Source organism: Echinops telfairi, unplaced genomic scaffold (genome assembly GCF_000313985.2).
Source record: "Echinops telfairi isolate 266 unplaced genomic scaffold, ASM31398v2 ScPeMD7_25;HRSCAF=90, whole genome shotgun sequence".
Classification (NCBI taxonomy): Eukaryota; Metazoa; Chordata; class Mammalia; order Afrosoricida; family Tenrecidae; genus Echinops; species Echinops telfairi.
In genome coordinates this window covers 14,979,168-15,004,126 of record NW_022103922.1, presented here as the reverse complement: position 1 = coordinate 15,004,126, position 24,959 = coordinate 14,979,168, and the positions used below count along the sequence as shown (strand labels likewise).

At 42.1% G+C, this 24,959-nt stretch overlaps 1 protein-coding gene across 7 annotated transcripts in view; it reads left to right on the top strand.

The window, feature by feature from the left end:
* The window catches only part of NFIB (nuclear factor I B), a 241,925-nt gene that overhangs the window by 126,953 nt on the left and 90,013 nt on the right, over positions 1-24,959 (top strand). For all 7 annotated transcript variants that reach the window (XM_004706535.3, XM_004706533.3, XM_004706532.3 and 4 more), the window contains exon 2: positions 7,516-7,569. In XM_004706535.3, the coding sequence (XP_004706592.3) occupies positions 7,516-7,569 (54 nt within the window). The remainder of the gene's footprint in view (positions 1-7,515; positions 7,570-24,959) is intronic.

The window sequence follows — 24,959 nt, the reverse complement described above, 5'->3', positions numbered from 1 at the left end:
GTCCCCAGTCCATGCTACAAAGGATGGTGTTTGATTTCTAGTATAGGCTTCTGCACAATGGGACATGCCTATTCTTTTTCTTTGTGCTACTGTAATCACTTCAAATTGTTCTCTAGCTGTTGACATAATCGAATAGTCTAAATAGTATCCCACAATTTAGGGTCCTAGGGTGCCACATTCTCGCCTTCATGTTGTTCACAATCAGAAAGGGATGGCCTCAACGTGGGGGACTCCATGGAGATCAGAGAGTGACCACATGGGAAGACTCAGAGCCATAAAAGGGACTGAAAGTTAAAGTGGGACTGAGGTATTGACAGGGTGCAGGACTCTGGATGGCATCCTAAGACACGAGGCGTTTCCCTTGTCTTTGTGCAGGATACGTCAGAGGGTCATAGTGCAGAAGGGACTGGATCGGTTTGGGGTATCCAAAGGAGTGCTTTCGTAGTGATGGGATACAGACTAGAGAAGTGTGGGACTGGAGCATTGTCCACTGCCCTTTTCCCGGCCTCACTCTCTCTCATATCTTCTATGATATGCCCTTGCCCAACTTGCTGGGAAAAAGGAATCCTTCTCATTTGATGTATACCAATTTATATACCATTAACAGTATATTAAGGTTTTGTGTGTGTGTGTGTGTGTGTGTACATTTCTGTCTTTTTGGCTAGCCTGTGAACTCCCAGAGGCATAGAATGTATATTTTTCATTCTCTTTTTAAAAGAAAAAGATCAAAGGCCATTAGTTTATGTAAATACACATTTATAGATCACCGAAACCTATTGCTGTTGACTTGGTTTTGACCCATAGCCACACACACACACACACACACACACACACACACACACACACAAGCAGATAGCCTCATCATTCTCCTAAAGAGGGCTGTTGGGTAAGAACCACTGACCTTGTGGGTCGCAGCCCAATGCTTAACCCCCTATGCCAACAGGGCTCCTTAGAATATAGTAGGTGTTCCATAAACATTACTGCTTTGCATTTAATTGATACTTATATGAATGACTTTCAAAAACACCTTACGGTTTTGATGTTAAACCCACTCCAGACCATTATAGTTTATCCTCCCAAAAATTTAGTACCCAGCAAGCAACATTTAACAGGCCATTATTCATTTACAGTCAGATATGTTTAGCAAACATTTTTTTGACCTTCTACCAGATTGTCAGTAAAGGGAGTGGGTAGGAGGATGAGTAAGGACGAGAGAGAGAGAGAGACAGAGAGAGAGAGAGAAATGAATATGAATTTTGCTTGTCTAACTGAGAGAATCCAAACCAAATTGAATTTAGAGTTGACCTCTTTTTAAAGCAATGACTATATGGAGTTCAGTGATAGCATTATTTATTTCCCACTTAGAGAGAACAGCTAGCTTGTTTGTTTGTTTGTTATTTAATTTCTGTAAGAGGATTTGAATGAATTGGTAAATTGTGGGAAGGAGGAGGGTGGTTGGGGAAAGTCAAGTTCCCAGAAGCATTTAATCTCCTGCAAGATCATTTTGGCTTTGATGATTTTAAGATTGTATCATAACCTTTCAGGAGTCCCTGTGTCGGAATGGGTGGCTCATAGAGAGAGCATAACTTTGAGTAGTTGCTGTGGAACTTTGGACAAGCCATTTCATCATACGACTATCCCAGAGTTCTCCATAAAATTCGGTCATTGGGGGAAATCTGGTCCTCTTTAGGTAAATTTCAGAAAAATCTTGGAAGATTGGCTGTTTTCTAAAAGACGTGAGGGGATTAGAGCAAAGGGCCATGCAGGGGTAGTGGTGGTGGTGTGAATCTTTTTTTTTTCCTTCCTGGAGAATCTTTATCCTTGGATAGGATAACTTGATTGAGTTACAAGAGTCATAGTTTAGAAATCATCTCATTTGTTTTCTTTTCCCTCAGAGGAAGAAATACAATATTTTTAAATCACCGTCTTTAATAATAAAGCATAGAGAATATGAGATCTTAATAAGTATGTAATACAAAACAGAGTTCAGTTCTGCATTATAGTCTGATTAAGCCAGAGAGAGACCAATGAAGAAATGTGGAAAATACCGACTGATAGCGGGGGAGAGACGATCGATGAGAAGTGAAGGGAGGGAGGGAGGGCTGGTACCTTCAAGCCTCGCTGCCCCTTACCTTTTCCCCATTTCCTCAAACTCTTTCTTCTAACCCCAATTACAATGACATCGTTGGGGGGGGGGGGTGCAAAAAAAAAAGATATTGTGGCTACAGGTGGGTGGAGGGTTAAAGACCACATGAGACCTGATATTCATTGGCCCCAATCAAAGAGGGCGGGTTGGGTTCAACTTATCCTGTTAAGATTAGCCAATGGTTGATCTCCTATTCTCCTCTTTCCTCTTCTGTCTACATTGAGCCTTAAAAAGAAAGAAAGTTATAGTCGTGTCCTTGTAAACACACAGAGTAACTGCTTCTATTAAAACTGATGTTTCAATTTCAAAACTATGTTTTAGAGACTCAAGGCCCACTGTATTGGGCAACCCACAACGCGATGATGACCTGGCTTCCTCTTGGTAGATAGGAGTTTCCGGAAGGTAGTTTTTATCAACTGGCTGCTATCTGGAGCCTCTTGTGTGTGGCAGTTCCTGAAGGCCTCCTTGAAGTGGCACTCTTTCTTTCTGGGCTCTCACTCTCTGCCATCCAGTCAGTTCTGACTCATAGCGATCCTATAAAAGGGGCTCCTAGCTTTCTGGGATGGTGTGAGGAATGCATTCATCACCGGAATTCTTCAATGGATGCACACATCCACCTCGCTCCTGGCATACCTTTTGTAGATAAGTACACTAAGATGGACAGAGTTTGGTCTCTCTTTGTTCCCAATAGATCATTACAAATATTAATCATTTTTTTTATTGTCGGCCCTGTGACCAATTCTCACTGCCACCCGGTCAATTCTGACTTATACTACAGACAAAGTAGAACTGCCCTTGTGGGTTTCTGAAGCTATAAATCTTTATGGGAACAGAAAGCCTCATGTTTGCTCTATGGCTCACCTGGTGGTTTTGAACTGCTGACCTTGTGGTTAGCAGCTCAACATAGAACCCACTACACCACCAGGGCTCTTTGTGATCAAGAGCGCCTTATATTTTCATTGAATTGTGAGATGTATGTGGCCCAGTGCTTGGTAATAGAATCTTTGCAAGAATTCCGTGAGGTAGACAGTATGTCTGCACCTCTGAAGACCAAGACTGCAAGACTCTAAGAACGAAATCGTTTTGACCAAGATTGTACCACTCACGAGAGACCGAGCCAGAGTTCACTCTAACACACTATGTCCTCAAAAAAAAAAACAAAAAAAAAAAGGAATTTGGTGCAAGCGATGGAAGTGGTTCAATAAAACCATTGGGTATGAAGTAATTTGACCGAGGTGGTGACTTGGAAGGGTTTTAGATGTGGTCTGCGTAATTCCTTCTCTGAAGTCAGCCACAGCCCCAGTTCCTGTTGGGTTTCTCGGCCAACAGCGTCTCCTTGGTGACTTCCTTTTCCTGGAGTTAGAATTAAGTGACCAACAGAAGGTGACATAAGGGTTCATCGTCGATTGTATTGCTGGAGTTTACAGTTTGAAAAGTGCATGTTCTCTTGTGTGCTCCCGAGGGGTCCTCTTCTGTGTGTCTGACTTGTAGAATATGTATGTGAGAGGACACAGGCTTTGACGTTTGAGGGGGCTCCTGCCTTGTGCTTTGTGTGCCTTTAACCATCAGCTCAGTTTAGAAAGTGGAATTACTGTAAAGAACAAATGGGTGACTCAAATTAAGGCTAAATTCAGTTTTCCCTCCAAAACTGTGTGTGTGTGTGTGTGTGTGTGTGTGTGTGTGTGCTTTAGTAAGTATATGTTTTTAAATGGAGGAACTTGGTCTGCATTGTGAGAAATAGGAGAAAAAGTAATTTGCAGCAGAAGAGAATAGTGTTTCCTAAAGTGGAAGGTTGCGGTAATATGAGAGGGCCATTATTCTAACTGGACACGCCCTCAGGAGTAGAAGGAGCCTTCATTCTGAACTCTACTGGACCCACCTTTTAGAAAACACATGGTGGGAGTTGGTCGTGCCACTTTATGGCTGATATAACTATGTTTTTGTGCAGAGTCTACAATTCCAAAAATGAAGTTGTTAGTGTAGCTTGTGGCTCGTCATGAGTGTGGCATTAGCAACCTGACATAGCAACCCTATGTATGTCTGTTGTTGGTCAATGCTGTCTCTCTTTTTTTTTTTAAACAGGAATTTATGTCAACATTGTCTACAAAGTAATTTAAGTCTATGAGTTTGGCCTCAATCTTAGAAAAAGTGATAGATGAATTCATGGAAGACAACATTTTAGAGCATGCTCAGCTATCTTTGTTGTTGTTGTTAGGTGTGATTGAGCCCATTCCAGCCCATAGTGACCTTATGTACAATAGGATGAAACAGTGCTCGGTCCACTGCTCTTATATTTGAGCCCATTGTTCCAGCCATTGTGTCCATCCATCTTGATGAGGGCCATCGTCTTTTTCGCTTCCTCTCCACTTTGCCAATATTGATGGCTTCTTCTGCGGACCGGTCTCTCCTGATAACATGTCTGGAGTACCTGACATGGAGTCTCGCAGTCCTGGCTCTTACGGAGCATTCAGGCTGTGCTTCTTTGACCCACGGTACTCCCAGCAGTCGTCTTCATCAACACCATCGTTGAAATGCATCAGTCCTCCTTCGATCTTCCTATTCACCGCACAACTTTCACAGGCACATGAGGCAATTAAAAGGACTTTGCTTTTGGCTCAGGTCCCAAAGTAAGTAACCTTTTTGGTTTCCAACACTTTAAAGAGATCTTGTGAAGCAGATTTACCAAAGAAATGTGCCATTTGATCCCTTGAGTTCTGTTCTATGAACATTGGTTGTGAATCTACCATAATGTTGTCTACTTATCCAGTTAGGAGGATCTTGATTTTCTTTACAGCGAGTTGTAGTCCATACTGAAGGCTGTAATCTTGATCTCCATCAACAAAGGCTTCAAGTTTTCCTCATATACAGCTAGCAACTTTGTGTCATTTGCATATTGCAAGTTGTTAATAAGCCTTCTTTCAATCCTGACGCCACACGTTTCTCCATATAATCCAGTTTCTCTGATTATTTGCTCAGCATACAGATTGAATAAGTATGGTGAGAAGATACCACACCTTTTTTGATTTTCAACCATGCAGTCTTCCCTTGCTCTGTTTGCACAACTGTCTCTTGATTCATGTACAGATTCCGCATGAGCATAATGAATGTTCTGGAATTCCCATTCTTCTCAATGCTGCCCATAGTTAGTCGTGATCCACACAGGCAAATGCCTACGAAACACCGGTACACATCTTTTTGGTATTCTCTGCTTTCAGCCAAAATACACCTGACATCAACAATGATATCCCTTGTTCTGTGTCCTCATCTGAGTCCTGACTGGACTTCTGGCTGATCCCTGCCCATGTGCTGCTGTAGCCATTGCGGAATGATCGTCAGCAAAATTTCCCTTGCCTGCCCTATCAGTCAGACCGTTCTATAGTTTGAGCATTCTGTTGGGTCACCTTTCTCTGGAATGGGTACAGATATGGACCTCTTCCAGTCAGTGGGTTAAGTGGTCGTCATCCAGATTTCCTGGTATAAACAAATGAGTGCTTCCAGTGCTTCTCACTGGTATATGCCACCCATTTGGCTAGCTTTAACAGTTGGAAACTCGTGCCAGAATCCAGATTGTATTTATTTCCATTTTGGGGACTCCTGCATGACTGTGAGGGGACTATGGAACCCCTAACTGTATTTTGAAGATGTCCTGGCTACCTACCGCCCCAGGACAAAAGGAACCTGGGTGGTGAAGTCTGGTGTTCGCAGCCACGGAGGAATGGTTGGTGGTGGGAACCAGCAGCCGCTCTGCGGGAGAAAGGGCACAGCTTCACAAACCCGATGAGGCTGTTCTGTGGTGTCCTGTGGGGTAGTTACCCCTCGGGATGGATTCAGGATGAAAAGAAGTAGACAGGTTAGGAAATGAGAGGAAAGAGGAACACACTGATCTCACTACTAAATCAAGCTGGCAGATGTGACAAAGAGAAGGAATAACTCAGCTGACCGTAGAAAGAAACGAGCTGGCTGGCCTTGCGTTTCATAGCAGAGGCAGTGACGGCAGTAGGTTACTCTCCCACATGGGCCTGCGTAATAATCCTGCCGAAAAACCAGCACGAGATTCCCGCCCGCCCCCCTCTCTTAAGACGGCATCCCTTTCTTGGCGTCAGTACAATGGCAGGATTTCAGGGAGGAGACGCTTGGTGTGTGACTGTTCATGCCAGAGCCCTCGTCTGTGCCCTCCTAGCACGCAATCGTGTTGAAATCCACTATCAAACACGAAAGGGCCTTTTCGCCAGGCCAGCAAGGCTGCAGAATCCAACCCATCGGTTCCTCCGGCATTGACTGGAAGCCCGGTGCACTCGCAGCCGTGAACTGCCCCCGGAGGGAAGCTCAGGACAAGTAGACAGTAGCTCTGCCTTTGCCTTCTGGAGCGTGCAATTTAGTTGGGGAGACAAAACTTAAGTACTAGAACCAATAAAAGAAGATTACAAAGCAACCGGCAAGTAAGTGCCTAATAACATAGGGCCAACGACACGGATAAATGCAGGGGGGACATGGAAGAAGGAGGAGCGCTCAAAACACAGCCGAGCTGGAGAAGGCCTGGGAGGCGGCGGCTGCCGCAGTCGCAGCGGGAGCACCTCTGTGCCTCGTGGCCGCTCGCAGGAGGAATAACGTGGGCCACGGATTTCCCCATCTCCCCATCCACCTCTCCGGGCTCACCGGCAACCTCTGTCCGACGATCACAGATGGAAATTAAATTGATTCCACCATGTGCTCCCCACAAAGCCATGTTGGTTTCTGCCCAGTAATTTATGCTCTTCTTGGTGTTTGCAAATCGATTGCTATTATGGGATGTAGACAAATCTGGGCCTGGATCCAGTAGGTTGGGGGATTATTGGAGTGGATATGTATGTGTGTGTGCATGTGGAATCCTGGAAAAGCAGACCCTCATTTCTATGTATTTTACTCACTGAATAAAAACATATTTTCAGGGTTTACATTTTTAAAATATATATATTTTTAGTGTAGCGTGTGTTTAATTACCTCCAATTGCATTTCCACGGACTGATTTCATTTCATATTGCTCGGGATAGCCTTTGGTATTTGCCCAACCTTCAAACCACCTTCTGCGGCTTTGTTGCCAGACCCTTTGTTTCAAAAAAGCTTGCTTCATCCCAAGACTATTACAGATGACTGGTTTTCGTTTCATTCCATTTTATTTATTTATTTTTCGACACAGGAATATATTTATAGATACTCGTCTAGTTGGAGAAATAAAAAGTGTTGCTACCCAAAGGCTTGGGAAAGTAAACTTTATTTAAACACTTCACTTCATTGTACCTTATTATTATTTTTTTTGAAGTCCTTTAGAGGATTGTGAAAGTCTTTCAAAACAAATTAAAAAGAAAACATTTTCTGTGATTTCTTTTCAGATTCTGGACAATCAGGAAGTCCAAGCCACAATGATCCTGCCAAAAATCCTCCAGGTAAATACGTGTTCCAGGACGTTTGCAATCTGCCATTGTTAGAGAACAAAGGGCCCACTGTATAGATAAACAGCCCATAATTGGTCAGCTGCCTATTTTGTTCTGGCAGGCAGGTATGATCGGGACAAGATGTGATTCTGTTTCGGCCCTTTGCAGTGGCAAATACATCCACACTGGCGTCATCCGTGTTGACCTGACCCACCAGCATTTCCATCTTTGTGGGTGTTTCTTTGTAAACGAATAGGAGTGTGCTGTGGTGCCAGTCGTGGCAGTTTGAAAGTTCCTCTCCCAATAAAGCCTTTGCTTATTTATTTTTTTAAAGATTCCTACGAAAAACGCTTTCCCGTGCTCTTAGTTCAGCTTTCCAACTCTTGTTACTTTGAAAAGAGAGGGGTGGTTCGACTCCTATTTTACTTAGTTTTTTTTTCCAGAAAAGGATTTTTGCAAAAAGAATGTTCATCCCCCGGTTTGCGCTGGATCCCCAGGGGCACGCAGTCATGAAAGCAGGGTTTCCCTTTAGTCGGATGTACGCCCCAGACCCTCTCTATTTTCCGAAGTTGCTCAAGTTCTTGGGCTTGGCCGTCTCCACAGTTGTGTTGCTGCACAATCGGAGCAGGTAGCATTCGGCTTGCTTTTGATTTGGGAGTGCTCTCTTTTCTCTTGTGGGAAAACAAGCATAAAGAGGAATTTCTAATATCTCACGATCCTAAGATTTTTTTCTTCTTTTTTAAGCAAAAGGGAAGAAATTTATTGGAGCCCATATGGGACACCCTAGGGGAGCCCAGCATACCTACTGTGTAGACATGCCCAGCAAAGGGTCACACCACTCACTGTGCCCCCATGTCTCATAGGGACTCCCCTTGAGCCCAGCCCCAAAGCCCAGGACTGGCTGGGGGTGGGGACGAAGATTTTTTCATTACACTCACGACTGTGGTGAAAGCGTGCCCCACTAATAGGACAGCAAAATGCAAACCAATCAACCCGCAAACCCAAGTCAGCCTGTAGGCCCTAACCTCCTCCCACAATCGCTTCCATCTTGTCTTTGAAAACAGTCCAACAAGTTCATACAACGCCAGACGAGTGATTTCTCCAGGTAGACTTTGTTTTGCATTCTTACTGTCACAGTCCTTCGCTAATGTGAGGCTTCAGTACTTAAGGAGCCCCCCCCTCAAATTGTAGAAAAATGGGTCAGCCTGGGCTTGTTTTAAACTGACGTGAGAAAGGTGCAGCAAGCACAAATACGATACGTCACTACAAGATACATTTTTACTTTCGGAGTCTTCCGTCTGGCTTGGATTTTATTTGTAGCTTAAAAGAGCTTGCTCTCTTCCACTAGGTACTGCTTTATTCTGCACTGTAAAAAACCCCAAACAGTGTCCGTATCGCTTGACAAACGTTAATATGGGTGCCTCAGCTATAGGAGGTTCTAATTAGGAAGATTAAAATGTCAGTTAAGCCTATTTTAAATTGTTTTGTTCCAAAGAATCTAGTGTTCCTATGAATGGATAACAAAACATATCACCTGAAGTTTCAAAGGCAACTGCTCGTTGAATTGATTCTTCTGTTTCGGCTTGTGTCTGTATGACCAGCTGTCTTTCTGGAAAGAGGATCTATGTGGAATATGATGCATTTTGCCAGACATTTTTTGAAGTTGAGGAAATTTTTAAACTTAAAATAAGTCTTTAACTTTATATATTTTTTCCTTATAGCCATCTAATATTTTCTGTGTGCACACAATTGCCTAAAGGGAATTATTTCCAAACAGTTTATAAAAGCTTTTTCACTCCTGGTACAAAGGAAGTGGAGGGGGCGGGGGGTTGATTCAGTAGAAGAAAGAGTTGATAAGTATTTTAAGTCAGACTAAACAAAGGCTAGGCTCTTTGTCTTTGAATGACAGCTTGATTTGGAATTAATAAATCTGTTATTGTTTGAAATGCATTTCTGAACATGTACAGAAGGGAAATATGCTCACCTAAATATATTCTCTACTTGAGCGGAATGAATAATCTTTGATTAGTCATGTAATGCCAGAATTGGATTTTTCAATATTTGTCAAGAAGTTTAGTTAAATTTTCCTCTTGCTACTTCTGTCTCTTGAAAGATCGGTTGCCATATAACCTGGCAAACAGAAATAAACCTTAGGGCTGGTCTACTTTTTTTCTCTTCCGGGTGTTTCTTGGAAATCAAATCCTTTGGAGGATTACCTCTTAGAATTAGATGTTCTAGGTCCATAGATATCAGGGATGGTTGGAAATTGTACATACGCAAAGCAAACCTGAATTACCAGGTTTTTCAGATTTCAGATATGGAAAATTACATACTCAAAATTAGGTTTCATATGCCTATAGCATTTTCTGTGATGACTAAGTGGTGTTTTAGTCTGATGTGCTTTGCGTAGCATTGTATGGTGAGTTGAGCCATCGTGTGTCTTGGTAAGGAGCAAAGAGGGGTGAATTTGCCCTGCAATACTTTGCGATCAATGCAGTCATGAGGATTTTTCTCTCTCTTTGTAAAGGTGAAAAATCAGACATGATTAAGGCTTCTCTGGTGCAGTCCACTGGAATAAATTACACTCTAACATGGGCATAAGCATCTTTGGTATTTTGGAGTCTAATTAAACTTTAGCCGCCTCCCCCCCCCCCCCAAGCCACCATTTCGAACTCATAGCAACCTGATAAGGGGTCTCCGAGGCTGTCCATCTTGATGGGAGCAGATAGCATCCTGCTGGTGGGTTTGACCTGTCCACCTTGTTAGCAGTCTCCCCCCTGACCCAACGCCGCCCCCAGAGCGCTTTCAAATGCATCCGTCGAAGGCCACCATGTCTTCAGGACTGTTTTCTGGCCAAAACGTGAAATCTCCAAAGTTGGGATTCAGAGATTCGGTATCTCCAGAAGGCACACTCCATTTAGAGGAAAATTCAAATTCTCTGCCTTAAGTTTAATAATAATAATAATAAAGCCAGGTTGGTGGTTGGGCAGACTCAAATCACAATGCTGCTTGAAGTATAATGACTAGGAGCCGTTCAACATTTGCCAGAAGTTCCCCTGGATTCTCAGCACTGTTCCCCCTAGGAGGTATACGCCCATGAACATTGTCCCCACTGCCTCCAGTGGGCCCTTTCCTAACAGCTTGGGAAGCAATGGCAAACATTCAAGGTAGAGGCTCTTTAGAATCCATTCCTCACTGATGACGAGGGCGGAATCCCCTCCAGACAGCCCCGAAGTCCAGATGCTTATGTCTGCCTACATCCCCCTGGGCTTGGCTTTCCTCCGGCCCCAGACAGGACTGACTGATCGATTCCAGCCTCCTCACAGATTCAGGAAACTTCTGAAGGGCTGTTCTTCAAACATTTCACCCAAGTAACATTTGTCTCTTGATTAGAAGGAGAAAGCACAAGCACAATAATAAAAGCAACTCTTTTTTTTAAGCAGTGAGATATTAAGTATTTGTGATTTTTGAAGTAAAAAAGTAAATGATCCAGGTAATTTTGTTGTTGTTATTATCTTAAAAAGTGTTTAAGTAGGCTTATGTTCTTTTTAAAACCCTGTACATTGCAAATGGTTAATGGACTTGGCTGTTAACCAGAAACTAGAAGTTCATGGCCACCCAGGCCACCTGGAAATTTAATCGAGAAAAATCAGCCACTGAAAACTCTCCTCTGTCAGTCACGGGGAGTTGCCGGGGTCTCCTGAGCAGCAATTGATCTGCTGGTTATGATTTTTCAAAGCACTTAAGTGGTCTTTGTGGTATTCCCCCATACAGTTTATGATTGCATGTTTTGTTTTTGTTATCAGTGACAGGGTAGAGATGGGCCCAACAATATTTTCAGGACTATAATTCTGTAAAAGTCTGAGTCTGACCCATCATGGCCTTAGTATTTTGATCTAAAAGCAATGGTAAATTTCATTTTTTTAAAAATTATCCAAATTTCCCTAGTTTATAATGGAACTTACATGTTTGTATTCAGCTACTTTGTGAATATCAGATTGATTCCTTTTTTATCACAGTCAGAAATTACATGCTTATCTTCAATTGCTTTGATAATAACAAACTGATAGAATCACAAAGAGTTTCTCCTGAACTCTATCTGGCGGATCAAACTTAGGTGAAGCTAGGACTTTAGGGATTCAGACACAGCCATTTTTATCATTAAACATTCCAGTGCCACTTGGAGAAGTGTGTGCTTGGATTGTGATCTTGTAAAATTAGCTTCGGCTGGCTCTATTGTTTTGTTTCTCTGCTAGTTATTTATTTATTTTTAAGATTTCCCAACTTCCATCAATTGCCCGATGCTGGCATGGGTGCTACCCAAGGCAATTTAGTCGTACATTGACATTCCCTAGGTGTCGTTTGGTGTCCATAAAAATGGTCGTTCTAAGGGGAGCTTTTTCTTGTCTTTGTAAGGGGAGTCTCTTTTCTCAAAATTTAACGAAGAAATAGTGAGACCGTGACACTTTTTGGTAACCGTGATGATGCCATTAACCCAGAGCTTTCTCATGTGGAACCATGTGGACTCACCATTCGGCTTTTCCTTTTTGCATGCTTTATGGGGGGTTTATGCTAGTTTGTGGGTTGATGTTTGTATTATTCTGGGGAACCCTCAGGGAGGCCTCAGAATCCTACATTGGGTAGGCCTTCGGTAAGTCTCCTCAGATCTTCCTTGAAATAGGAACGGGCCAGATAAACCAATGTGTAAGTCATTAAGTGAGATAGCATTAAAATGCCCTCAAATACTTGCCTTGCATTTTAGAAACTCTTTAAATAAAAACAAAGTGAGGTCCATCTTTCCCCAGCCCCATTTTAATGATATTGAAATGGCAGCCAACAGAGGGTTATTATGAAACAAATAAAACCCAACCTCAACGCACCAGGAAGCCTAGTCCAGTACCTGCGGCTTTAGTTCTGCGCTGAGGGGTCACGGGGCCAGATTTCTTTGACTTTTCAGTTTACTTTTTCCAAATTTAGAATTGGGGACAAATTCAGTATTATAGTTAGAGGAACAGTAAAACGGTTTTCTTTGCTATTTGCATATGAAAGCAGATACATTTGCATTGGCCTTCCAGGACTTCAGAGAGCATGTTTTGTCTTAGAACATGGTGTTCAGCATCCAAGAAAAGAGAAGATTTACTCTGATCTATATTTTAATTGTAGCCTTTTCACTCTATAATGAATACATTCCATATTTACCTCTTCTTATATCCCATTTATTGTACCCATCCAAATCAAGACTTTTTTTGAATGGGAAAAATGAACTATTTCCTGGTACTGAGAAGTAATTTTAAAGGTTGGCACTGGATAATATACAGCGCACTATAAACAGGCTTTCTATTCATAAAAGTATAAATACAAAAAGAGACTAAAAGGACTGGTTAACGGTGCTAAGACCTGATGTCGTAGGTAAAGCTTTTAAGTAACTGGAGAAGGAGGTCCGTACAAGTCAGTTCTGAAATCAAAGGCATTGTTCATCACAGGCTTTGTTTCAGAAACATTTTTAGTTTTTATCCTCTGCCACTTTTGACGATGCCACGTTTGGTCAAGTTCACAAATGTTCAGATGTGGGCTAGCAGAGAAGAGGATAAAGGAAAGAGCTTTTTGTTCACCGATGCTTGTTTAAAAGCCAGAGGGGCGCAGGGCCGGCCCCCAGCTGCTTATTTTTTCAGGACGCATGGTGGGCATTGGCGCACAACATGCTTCTCAAAGCTTGATCGGCATAGCGGCTCTGTGTACCCTGCCCCCCTCTGCAAAGGCTCCACCTTCATTCCTGTGTTTCTTTTGAGGGGACTCCATGAAGACCATAGGGGGAGTGTCATATAAAGTTATAAAACAAGGAAATTTGCTCGCGTAGCTCCCAAATGACCTTCCTTCTGAGCAACAAATATTGCGTGGTCCCTGGCTGTTGAGGTCAACATTTGACATCAGGTCCCAAGGCATGATGTGAGTTGAATCAGCTCAAAAATAAGTAGACAGCTGTTTGCCCTCGGGCAGTTGGGAAGATACACCGGGCCATGTTTGGAAAACACACCAACTCAGAAAGAACTATCCTTAAGTGGAATTTTCAGGCTACATATATATATTGTATGGAACATCCATTATTTGTTCACGCCATTATGCTTTGTGCTCTAGTGGTAAAAAGTGAGTTATACATGAACCTTGCTCCACCCAGACCCTTCTCTGTCCACACATAGACACAGCACATGTACATGGAAATATGCACACACATAGAGATATACAAATAAATATATACACATGTGTGTTACATTCAAGTATATGCACACGGGGAGCCCCTATAGCCCTGGGATAAAATGCTCTGCTGCCAACTAAAAGATAGGTTGGTTGTTTGAATCCACCCAGAAAGACTTGGAGACCTGCTCCTGGTAGGTTAAGAACAAGGCCAAACCCTTTTGTCAATTCTGACACACAGCGACTTCATCAGGGGCTTCTTGAGATTCTAAATCTTAATGGGAGCTGAGAGTCTCATATTTCCCCCAAGGGGCAGCAGATGGGTTTGAACTGCCTGCTTGCAGTTAACAACCCAAAGCCTGCCACACAGCATAACCAGGGCCTAGGAAACCTTATGGGACAATTCTGTTCTGTCATGTTCTAGTCATATGTGTATGTATGTTAGGACGAGGAGCAAATGTGACTCAGTGCTATCCCCCAAGCATCCTTGGGAGTTCAAACATGTGACCTACTGTTTCCAACCATTGTTAGGAATTTGGTAGGACGGAAGGAACTTGGGCTTTGAACTTTTACCATGAGCATGAGCATGAGCAGGTCAGTCAACTCCTGTGGAAGTCAACACAGTCCTTGATGGGTTCTCCCCTGTCACCATCAGACAGGGCACTCCTGCTAGGAAGCAGGGACTCCAGGGCAGTGAGGGTGTTTCCAACCTACTTTCTTCCAGCTGGGTCCATGAAGAAGGTTTCATGTAAGGAGTATCATTTGAAATTTTTATTTGTTTTTTTTTTAACTGCAGTCTTCTGAAAGCTTTAAGGGGAGTACGCAAACATCATAGGGCAAGAGACAATGCATAAAAATAGAACGGCAGCAGCTATTACGTTTTTAAAATGGCAGAAAAATCCAGACATTTTCAAGTCGAAGGGTGGAATGGAGAATTGTAATTTTCAGACAGCCAATTTTTGCCCAAGTATTTTGGCATCAAAGACAAAGGCAGAATGCCGTTTTGTTACATAGTTTTAAATGCTGAAATGAGAACGAGCACAAATGTATCTTTTGAGATAGTTTCCCACCTCCTGGCAAGAGTTTATCTCGTGGGTCCTTGTATCAAACGGCTATAAACATTTCCCCACTTGTTTTTCCAGAACACTCCCGCTTTCGGAAACGACCAGCTTTTCTATCTCCACTGAAACTTTCCTCTGCCCCTGCTCTTCCGGGCCCCCTTTGTCTCCTTCCCTTATCCTCTCCGCTCTTCCCTAGCGACGTATTGCTTGTTTAAAAATTGAAAACAGCTCGCTTCTCATTCACACAACCGACCCCCTTCAACCAAGCGTCCCCCTGTGCGCCCCACCCCCTCCTTTTCTCTTGACAAGGCCTGGCAGGCCCTGGTGTTCCCTCAGGAGCCCTCCTGCAGGGGAGCCTGTGCCCCCAGGGGCACCAGTCTCCCTGAAGACTGCCTGCCGATGGTCTGAAGCCCGCTCTTCCTTTCCATGTTGGCTCCTAGTCCTGAGCATTTGCATGAAGGAGCTGACCACGTGCTACTTCCGGTTGCCTCTCGCCTTTGAAACGGACCCTCTGCTGGTTATTGGTGAATCTTGTTTTCTATCAGCTCTCTCTGGTGCCTTCTTCCCTCTCCTCAGCCAGTTTGCTTCTCAACCCCCTCAGGCGCTGGTTCTCAACCTTCCTCAGGCCGGGACCCTTTCATACAGCGCCTCAGGTTGTGGTGACGCCCCAACCATAAGATTATTTTCGTTGCTACTTCACTGTCATTTTGCTACTGTTATGAATCGTCATGTACGTATCTGATGTGCAGGATGCCTTTTCATTGTTACAAATAGAACATCATTAAAGCATGGTGATGAATCACAAAAACAATATGTAATTATAGATTGTCAAAGATTTATTTCTAAGGACACATAAATGAAAGTTTGTCTTGCAGTGTGGTGTAGCATGGGTAACAGTGTTCACGCCTGCATTCCCCACCTGGAGAAAAGAGGAGCGGTGTCTCAGTTCCGAAGACCATCGGAAATACGTGTTTTCCAATGGTCTTAGGCGACACCTGTGAAAGGGTTGGTCCACCCCCAAAGGGGTCACCACCCACAGGTTGAGAACCGCTGCCCTAAGGGTTTCTCAAACCCCTCAGAGATTCTTAACGACAATCTTCTCTCGTTCTTCCAAAACACGCCCCTTGGGAACAGAGAAATCAAAGTGTCAGGCCCAGGCCCAGGTGTCCAGCTCTACTTTGAACATGCTTCTCTAGATGTCCCATGAATTATACCAATTGAACATTTCCAAAATTATGTTGTTTCCCTTACCAGCCTCCCCTCCTCACCCTCGTAAGCTATCTTATGGCCACCCACATCTATTCATGTCCCCTTGCTTAGAATACCTCCTGAGTTTACCCTTAGCTGGTAACCATTCCCATTCCACGTTTCCAGGGCTCTTGAACGTATCCCTTCCTCTCACTTTCCACAGTGACCCTGTAGGACCGGGTAAAACCACCTCGGTGAGTTGCCGAGACTGTACGTCTTGGAGAGACTAGGAAGTCCTGTCTTGCTCCGTCGGGGTGGCTAGTGGTTTTGAATTGCTGACCCTGGAGATCGCAGCCTAACATGTGTCACTATGCTACCAGAGTTCCTTTAAAAGAAAAAAAAGAAAAGGTATAATTTTAATTCCTGTACCCCTTATTTGCATGTCACTCTGAAGAAGCGTTATAAGCATCCTTGTTCTCTCCCAATTCATTCTCTTATCGTCCATATAATTATACATTATAAAACATACATGTCTTGCTTAAAAGTTTCTGATGGCTCACAAATTAAGTGGCCATGTTCTCAGTCAGGGCTTTAGATGGTGTATGGCATCAGATACTGGGATCTCTTCTTGTCCCTTTCTTCTACCAGATACGGTCTTTCCCTGGCCCCGACAGCCTTAGCAACCCAACAAACTCCTATCGAGCCGTCAGGCCCAAACCAGTCCTTTCTCCCAGGTGGAACTGGCCACCTCTGCCTCCACCCTGATAGCTGTGTTGCCTGTAACCATCTGTGTGCACACAGCTCTCTTCTCATATTGTTACTATTTTCAAATGAGCAAATTCACTACTGAAATCCCATATCGCTTTTGCTTGACACGGTCTAATAAACATTACTCAAGAAAGCACTGGATGTAAGTGCTTGCAGACCACTAGTCCAACATTTTCCCTTCACTTATGAAAAATGAGGCAAAATGCAGTTAAGTGACTTACTCCAGGTCCCATTTGTTATAGGTAAATGTAGGTTAAAATCCACGCTTTTCATGGGTCAAAACCTTTAAGTAGTCCTGCTGCATTCTTAGTACTTTTCTCCTTGTCCTTTGTCTCCAACCCCAGCTGCCCGTAATAAGCAATGCAATTTATTATGGTGCATTACTTCTTGATAAAGTGAACCCCAAACGTGCCCTAGTCTTTACTTGACCTTAGTGCTCAAGTCTGCATTGAGATGCTTCACCAGGACCAAATCCAGATCTCCCTGCACAGTAGGTGCCGCCCAGCAGTCTCTAGCACAGCTGTGATGGCTGTTGGGAGAAGAGGCAGTGGGAGGCAGGTGGGGAGCTGCAGGAGGCATATCTCGAATGACTTCTGTCTTAGTGGGGATGGTGTCTGGGAGTGACGTGGGCTGAGCCTTTCTGAGGCCATGGGGCTAGGGAACTGATGAGGGAGGAGACTTCCTCTATTGCAAGTTCTTGCAATTGTTAGCGTTCAGTAGCCCCCAACTGTACCTAACTTCTCTCAAATATCGTGCGCTATGCATTTTGTACAGACCAGGGACCGACTTGCTACGCTGTCATAAGCATGGTGTAAAAACACACGGAATGGTCTCCTTTTACAAGGCTGCAGGAGAAAGGACTAGCTCTCGGTGATAGTCAGTCCCTTTTTTATTTTTCTCAACTTTCTACTCGTATTTCAGGGTCTTGGCATATCTGAAATGATGCTCTAAGAGAGCAGCAAATCCAAATGGACTTTCAATATATCCATGTAGACATTCCATTTATATTGCGCCTAGGTCGAGAAAACTTTTTGTGAGAACTTGTGTGGAAATAGGCTATCCTTGGTTCTCTTTTCATACACATTACTATGGTGCAGTTTTCCTCCCTTGTTGAATGTTTAGGGGTCCCCACAGGGACGGTCAGAATCCCCGTATGAAAAGAGGCCTGAGCTGTAAACACTACCAGATTGATCCGTGACTGACTGCACCCACTGCCCTGGGCAGCAGTTAGTGCGTGTCCTTTCACCAGAGGGCCTTGGATTCTTTTTACACTGACCTACGGGGGCTGGAGTTTCCTCTCAATTTACATTCTTCTCCCTCTCCACATTTATGAGGCCCACTTTTTGCAGCATACAGCTCCAATTTAATAATGCAAAGCATTTTCCTCCTCACAGCTGGAATGCTGGAATTGTTCTGTGTCTCAGGCTAGTTAAAACCACTGACCTCTGCAGAGGCTAAGCTTGTTGTACTTATTTTCCTGCATAAGGCTCCAAAGGGACTCCGTCTTGCATATTAGAGCATCATGCTTGGAAAGCGAGATCAATTGCATAGTAATATATTGCAAGCTGACTACACTACCAAGGAGGTAGAGATCTCGTGAGCTCCTTGATGCTTCATCTTTTCAAAGCTTGAAGAATACGCTGTGACGATAGTCGGAAAATCTTATACTAAAATCTCACTTCTATTTTTTTCTTCCTGTAATCACAAATGGGTATCGCAGTATCAAATGGTATAAACTCCAGTTCTTGCGTAACACGGTATGGGGAAACCTTCAGCATTATCCGATGATAAATTATGTTGGTGGTTGAACTTTTGTTGGCTCTGGCATATCAATGCAAGCGGTAGAAGACTTTCAGACCAGCTTCGGGGTGCAAAGTTAAAAGCCTCCTTGGGTCCTTTGATTTATATGTTGTTCCTCAAAGAATTTGCATTTTTAATTTTTGTTTACATTGTGGAACTGGGGTGAGACACCTACTGGATTGTGATAGTCATCATTGGTGACCCTTTAGAGGAAGTCCCTTATGGTCCCACTCTGGGCTCTGAGTAGATCCATGCGCTCGGCACTCGAGAGGAAGAAAGGGAGCAGGAGTGTACCTGACTCTCAGACTTGGTCGAGCGCTTGTGAAGACTATCGTGTATTTCTTCATGCCATAAAACAGGGTCATAATGTACTATCTTGTAAAAACCGACTGGATTTTAGTTTCAAAATTAGGTGTTTGGGGTTTTAGTCATTATTTAAAATGGACTACTTAGTCTTTCTTTAAAATTGGTGTTTTGGGTCTGAGTGTTTAAAATGAACTGCTTTATTTATGTTTCTAAATAAGTAAGCAAGGAATAAAAGATAATCGTTTCCATCATGACATAACGAAAGCTTATTATCTTTCTGGTATTTTATGATTAATATGTCTTCATTGATACCCAGAAAGAAACCACATCAATTATGTAATTCTACCTACTTTACTTAGGATGAAAAGACCACTGAGCTTTTTAGAGCGCACAGGTGAAGAGAAGAGGGGAAGGGTGTCAGGGCATTAATGGATCTGCTATTATAACGAAGAAGAGGAAGACAACTGTTTTTCAAAAAGAGAGTTGGTACAAAGCTGAGCTTTTTTTTGCCTCGTTTCAAAGAAATATTTACAATCCTTTCTCTTTAACTAGATCACCTAGATTATTTTGATAATTACCTCTCTCTGTAATTGATATTCTTGCTTCATGTCTTAATCCCTCTATCGGTCCATCACAGACGTGTGTTGATTTCAGTAATGTGCAAGTATCAGTTCATTCCTCTCCTTGTGTACTCAAATGGCTCCCACTCTAGGCTAACGCTTCACTTGCACATACACTATGGCACTTCCTGCTTTGGTTCCCGTTTAACCGCCTACCTGAACCTTGTGTTTCATCTTAGCCCTGTGCCTCATACCTTTCTGCCTTCACTCATCTTGCTCGCTGCCTGAGTGCCTGTATCCTTTCCCTACCGTATCAATTGAATGGCAATAGAGTTTCAACTGCTTAGCTCAGGGCTTGGTATTCAGTAGACACTTAATAAATGACACCATCATTACATCATCATCATTATGATCCTGATTATTGTGATGGTTTTTGTCGCTTTAATCGCGTTGGATAATTTATGTACAGTTCATAAGCATTCAGATCCAAGACTGCTGACTCTAGACCCCTTCTTCTCAATTCATCGTCTGCAGCCAGGAAGAGCCATAGACTGGGCCAAACCCTGAATCAAGACAGACTACCGTTTAAGTAAAAAGAGAATAGCTTCCACAGCTGTCTGTGCTCAGTGATAAGATGTTCAAGACCAAGAGGACTAGTATAGCATCAAGATGTGAGGACATACCGTTGACACTGACAAACCAGAAAGAAAAAAAAATAAGAGAGAGTAGTTTGTTTACTCAGGAAAAAAGAAAAACGTGGGGGAAAAAATGAGTAGCTCCAGTGAGCCAGTTGCTACAGAAGATGAAGCCGTGTTATCAGAAAACCAGTTACTGACAAACAGTTGGTATCTGCAGTGGAGGGAAATACCAGACTTGATCTCATGGACAGTAGTTCCTGATCTAGAAAACGGATATATACTTATATGGCACAGCGGATCCGAGGACGAAAGGAACACGTGGCAGGGCAGCCTGGAAAGCTGGGAGCTAATGTAAGTGTTCTGTGTGAGGGCGCAAGGCTCTTAGAGGGAAGCGAGTCAGACAACTAGCTATTGCTGTGAGCTAGAAAAGATCTAAATATGCAGGTCAAAAGGGGAAAACAATAGTAAGCCAATTGTAATGGATTGACCCGATGTCTAAATCTTTTTGAAATTTTTTTTATTTCAAGAATAAGAAACTGTTGTAAGCATCCCGGAGGCAAAACCAGTTGCTTATGTATTTCTCTTTGGCTTTCATTAAATACCGTTAGACAATTCTGTTGAAGTATAAGGGAGCTTCAAAACGTTCATGGAATACAGAATTAAAAGACAATGAAATATTTCTACAAACTTAAACATTTATGTGTGTATAGGTATGTATAGTATGTATAAATATACCTATACCTATACATATATATCCTAAGCAAAGGTAACATATATTGTGATACTTGTGACCTTAAAGAATAGGGTCTCTCATTTTTTTTCAGTAAAATTTTACTTGTCAACTTGTTCTAGCTGACAGAGTGATTGACTAAAAAAAATTACCCACAGGAAATCTGCATGTACGTATCTATGAGGTAGAAATACAGGCACGGGGCCTACAATATGTCCTAGGAAATAGGATGTTGTGTGGTTTAGATGTTGTATGAACCATATCCTGGTTGGGTCTTGATTTTTCTTTAAGCATTTCAAACAATCTTTATATTTTAGCATTTGGCACTCGATCCAAATAATTAGCCATCTCTGTATATCTGATACAAGTGCTGCTTCCATTTTCATTAGCCTTACAGCCTTGAGCTGTAATATTTTCATAGGGTGGAGAAACGGTTGTATTCTGATGATCATCCGGATTGTTGAGTGTGACCTTCTTCATAACAAGCAACCCAATAGCATTCCATGGTGTCCACTTTCCAGTTGAACATCCTTTAATTTCTCCTCTGCCTCTTGTTGCTGGTCTCACTAGCACTGGGCTTTTTGTGTAGCTGATTTTTTCTAGCGGTGATTTGGATGGAAGTTTACAGAGTGGACTGGGCTTCCCTTCAACAAGTCACACATGTTTTGTTTTGTGACATTGGTTTCCACACTGTAACAACACGGCCCTGACTTCCACCCTGTGCTTTCAGTTCTCCTTCCTTTTAGTAGATTCTTTCTGAACGTATTATTGTGAATTCAAGTGAAGATTTGCAGAGGAGATCACCAGTCTTATACTCAACAACCCTTAGACGTTTGTTTCAGCTCATCCATAGCAATCCCCTCAAGGTGTTATCACTTACTCTGCTTTCTCCCGGTGTTTCCCGTTTCCCTTTCTTCTTTCTCACCTTCTGCTGGTAGTGGTAGCAGGGCACCATCTAGTTCTTCCGGTCTCTGGACTGTGGAGATTAAAGCTTGTGACAAATACTGGTTTTGCCCATTTAAGAGCCATGGTGTACTTCTCCGTGATGTTCTTTTTTTTTCAGAGAAAATTAAAGGAGAGATAATGCTGCAATGCTGAAAGAGACATGTGACCCTAGAGATTGGATGTTGCTGGTTTCAGTTGGAGCATATACTGGTATACTGTGAACTTTTGGGGTAGAAAAGAATAGTACATACATAAACCAGTAACATAGATGTTTATTTTGAGTACCAAGACTGTATTATAGGTTATATATAAGGGAGCTTTAAAAAGTTCATGGAAAAATGGAGCTAAAAATCTAGCAGAATTTTTCCATGAGCCTTTTGGAACTCCCTCTTGTGTCCTTTACCACTGTATGCTCCGTAGTGCGATGGACTGTGCAACAAGCTGCGAGTTGTCTGTGTTCCATCCTCTGATCAGGATTTCTACATCATAACCATATGGTCCATGGAAGCGTGTGCGGTTGGACATTATCCCAATAGATGTTACAGAACATATAATTGGAGAGAAAAAGACTAAATGTGAGTTGTAACTACTTAAGCAGAGTTATGTCTACGTAATTATTGTAAATAAGGTGACAGACATAATGATCAATGTTCAAGGTAACTTGTGAAAAGATAGAAACAGAAATCTAGCAACAGTTAGTGGGGCCCCAGACACCGGTTATGTTTTTAGGGAGTGAAAAGAGAAGGTGACTGGGGGGGCTTGGGAAGCTCGGGATGGCAGGTTGTGTTTTTCCTTCTAATATATTTTGTTGTTGAATTTTAGTAACGAGTAGTTTTTCTCTTATTTCTGATTTTAGTTGGATTCACTCTCAGGGATATCTGCTACATAATGTTGAATATGTTTTCAGAATGAACTTTTGATTTTTTTCCATCATATTGTTTGATTTTTTTTTTCTATCGTATCGATAGATGTTCTGATAGCCAGTAGCTGTCATTCATGGAATGAACCCTACATGATAGTAGTGTATTGTTCTTTGGATAACAGCTAAATTTGATTGGATCCTATTTTATTCAAAATTTCTGATGCTGCATTTTGCATGTGCATTTGAATGTTTGCTTTCTTAATTTTGTTCGGGTTTGACAGGGGAGGTTGCAAGTTTAGATATTGATGTTTTGCTGGCCCCATCTTAAAGATGCAGGAGGGAATTTGTCATTATTTTCTAAGTCCTGGCAGGGTTGGGGGTGTGTGTGTGTAAATAACTGGAATTTTATATTCTTCCAAGTCAGGACACAGGAAAGCTAAAACCGGGTGTGAACCCATCTGGACCTGGTGCCTTTGCGGAGTCTCTTTAATCGCGCTAGGATTCACAAACTTTTAAGTGCTCACGATGAACCTGGAGTTCTTAGTAGCCTGCAGGTTCTGATTCTGAGAGCCCCCGGGGAGGAGGTTGAGATTCTCCCATTTCTACAAGGCGCCCAGCTTTTACTAGTGCTGTTGGTTTGGGGCCAAACTTTCAATAACAAGGTGTCAGGGTGGTGGTTCCCAAAACGTGCTGCACATTTGAATCACGTGAGGAGCTTGAAAAAATACTGCTTCACAGGTTCCACTCCATTCTGATTTCTGCTGAATGTCAAAAGGAAAGAACCAGGTGTCAATTGTTGTTCAAGAATCTTGGGTAGTTATAAAACTAAGCAAATTTTGAGAATCATTTTGCTTAAATAATTGGTCTTTTCAGGTTTCCCACCCTTTCCGGTCAATTTGTGTTACTTTTGTTTTACTGATTTCTCCAAGTTGTAGTGAATAAGGCGTATCCATTCTTCTGTTTAACTCTTTAAATTCAATGCATTCGGTTTCTCACCGTTAAGTGTTTTCCGTATTCTAGTACTTGTATATTTTTGCTTCTTCTATTGTCTCTTTTAATTCGATCAGGTTACAAGTGACTTTTCTTATTTTATTCTCAGAAGCTCTTATTTTTTGTACTTTTAGTTATTGCTTCGACTATTTCTTTTCTCCATTTTAATAACCCCAGCATTTATCTTTAATTCCATCTTGTACATTTTTCTTGGATTGTTCTTGTTTACTTTCCTATGGTAAGGAGTTGTTTGTTTTTGCTCCCCTTTTCCTTTTCATTGATCTTACAATGTCCAGTTTGGTTTTTCTTTGGGTACATGACAGTTTCTAAATTTCCAGGTAGTTTGGAAAATTTGTGCTCACTTTTTGTTCTTTATGCTTTATTTTATTTGCTGAAGATGAGATAGTATGGCCTGAAAAAGTCTCTGTTCTTAAGAATTTGTTAACTTTTCCTCTTTGGTGAAGGACAAGATCAATTTTTATAAAAGTTCTATGGACATATCAAAAGTAGATAATTTTTTATTCAATAGTTATTAACCTCTCTTGTGCCTACTAGATATGTTCCATTTTAACAGAGATTTATTTAAACTTTCACTGTCATCTGTTTTGTTGTCAAGTTTCCTGTACTTTGGTCATTTTTTGTCTCATGTTTTTCTCCACAGATCTTTCAGCAAGTGAGGGTTATGATTTATTTACTTTACCAACTGTGCCTTTTTTCACTCAAAAATATTGTGTGTTGAATTTCAACTTAAATGCTCTCTTGATTCCTACTAATGGGAACTGCTTTTTGTTTAAACTCTCCTTATTTCTCTTTGCATGTCTATTTCTTTTGAATTTTGAGTTCTACTTCTTATAGTTTTCATTTTGTCATGTGTTTCTAAAACAACAACAACAAGACTTTACTTTTCCAGTTAGTCTCGTATCTTTATGGGGAAAATTCAGTCCATTCTCATTTGTTGTCCTGACCAATGCACTTGATCTGGCCTTCTGCTCGACATTACTCTTTATTTTACATACTGTTTCCTCCTTGTTGCTATGCTGATGTAGTTCCTTGTCCCATTTCGTTCCTAATTTAGAAGTTCTACTCCTTTCTTTCAAAATGAAATGTGTGTCTCTTTATTGCTATTTGAAAACAATAAGTCATTTTAATATATTGACTTTTAGGGGCTATGACTGCATTTTTATTTGGGGAAGAGAAATTTACCTAAGGCGGATGTATTAATAGTAGCGGTCGCATGGCTCCAGAGTTATCCTCTCCCCACTGTGCTTTAGTGAATTTGGATGGAGTCACACCTTCCATATCCACAGACAAGATAAGAAGATGGACAGGCGTCTTTTATTACACCCTAAAACCAAATATATC